General features: G+C 45.1%; 1 protein-coding gene across 6 annotated transcripts in view; it reads right to left on the reverse strand.

The window, feature by feature from the left end:
• Positions 1 to 1,325, reverse strand: part of SLC13A1 (solute carrier family 13 member 1) — a 140,196-nt gene that overhangs the window by 25,910 nt on the left and 112,961 nt on the right. For all 6 annotated transcript variants that reach the window (XM_019632810.1, XM_019632809.1, XM_019632808.1 and 3 more), the window contains one exon: positions 439 to 558. In XM_019632810.1, coding sequence (XP_019488355.1) covers positions 439 to 558 — 120 coding nt within the window. The remainder of the gene's footprint in view (positions 1 to 438; positions 559 to 1,325) is intronic.

The following is a 1,325-nucleotide window of genomic DNA, read 5'->3' on the forward strand; positions in this document are numbered from 1 at the left end:
TCAGAGCTTTATTTATTCAAGGACGTATCCATTTTGGTGGGAGGACAAAACAGAAAGTCCTGCATGTTACAGTGCAAAGTAACTCAGTCTGAGGGAATCCTCGTATTAAGCCAAGAGGAGGGCAAAGCTTCTTAAAATTTCTCTTTTAACAGATTGGACTGGGTCCTCGCCATAACAAGCCTCTGGCCTTCTAATACCTGATGGGTTTAGGACTCAAAGGAGATCCAGATGGATTTGTTTTCCACAAACGCTCTTCCACAGCCAACGCTCTTTGGACGATACCTTACAATATCCTTAAAATATGTGTTCAGATGTGTTTGTTTTGTGGGGAAGAGAACTGCAGCTTCACAAAATAGGTGAAAAGGCTCCGGGTGAGGAGCTGAGACCTACGAACGCGGACTCCTTTCGTCTCCTGATTAACGTGGGCGATTTACTTACTTGAATCCTAAGAAAAGCCACTGGAGCCAGACCCAGGACAAGAGCAGAATAATAATGGCCGCCGGGAAGGAAAGCAGAAACCATGATCCAAAGTTGATGCAACGACACTCAGGGTAGCGCCTGTGTGAAAAGATGGACAGGTGTTCTCAGAGGGAGTACAAGTGGAGACCCTCCCGGTGGTGACAGACAGCCCTTCACATCCTCCCTGTGCTGCCGGCCAGAGGACGATGGAGAGGGTGTTCACCACTAGGACTGGGAGTGAGTGTCACTCCTTACCTCCCGATGCTGAAACTGCAGAATTGTGGCTGCCTCCCACAAAAAACAAGAGTGGGTATGTTATGACTTTTGTCCCCTTTATTCAGTCCATAAGGACGCTATTGTGAAAGAACCTAGAACAGTACCTGATCCTCATTAAATGTACAAGTAATGGGGATGCATGGGTGTGTGTGTGTGTGTGTGTGTGTGTGTGTGTGTGTGTGTGTGTGTGTGTTGGTGTTAGTTCTCAAACCATCCATATGTGAGTGAGGAAAGACAAATAAGCAGACCTGGGAACAGGTGACAATTAACGTAACAGAATGTTTGTCACCATTTCACGTTGGTAATGGGCACCCCAGGCACCTAGAGAGGGACTCTAAGCTGGCTCATGTGTTTGTCACAGCTGTTTTTCTCTGTTTCTTCTGCCCTCAAACAACTGTAACCGCCATACCAGACAGAGTCTTTTCTTCCTAGAATTAGACAGTGCTTTGGGTCCCAGACAAATGGAATAAATCTGGATCAGATAAATGTAATTGAAAGTTCTGAGGAAAAGATCAACTTTTTCTTTACCTCTCCAAGTTATTTTTAGCTTTTTAGCTCAAATTGTAACAAAACAATAGCAACAACAACAA

This window comes from Hipposideros armiger, unplaced genomic scaffold, assembly GCF_001890085.2.
Source record: "Hipposideros armiger isolate ML-2016 unplaced genomic scaffold, ASM189008v1 scaffold_1177, whole genome shotgun sequence".
Taxonomy (NCBI): Eukaryota; Metazoa; Chordata; class Mammalia; order Chiroptera; family Hipposideridae; genus Hipposideros; species Hipposideros armiger.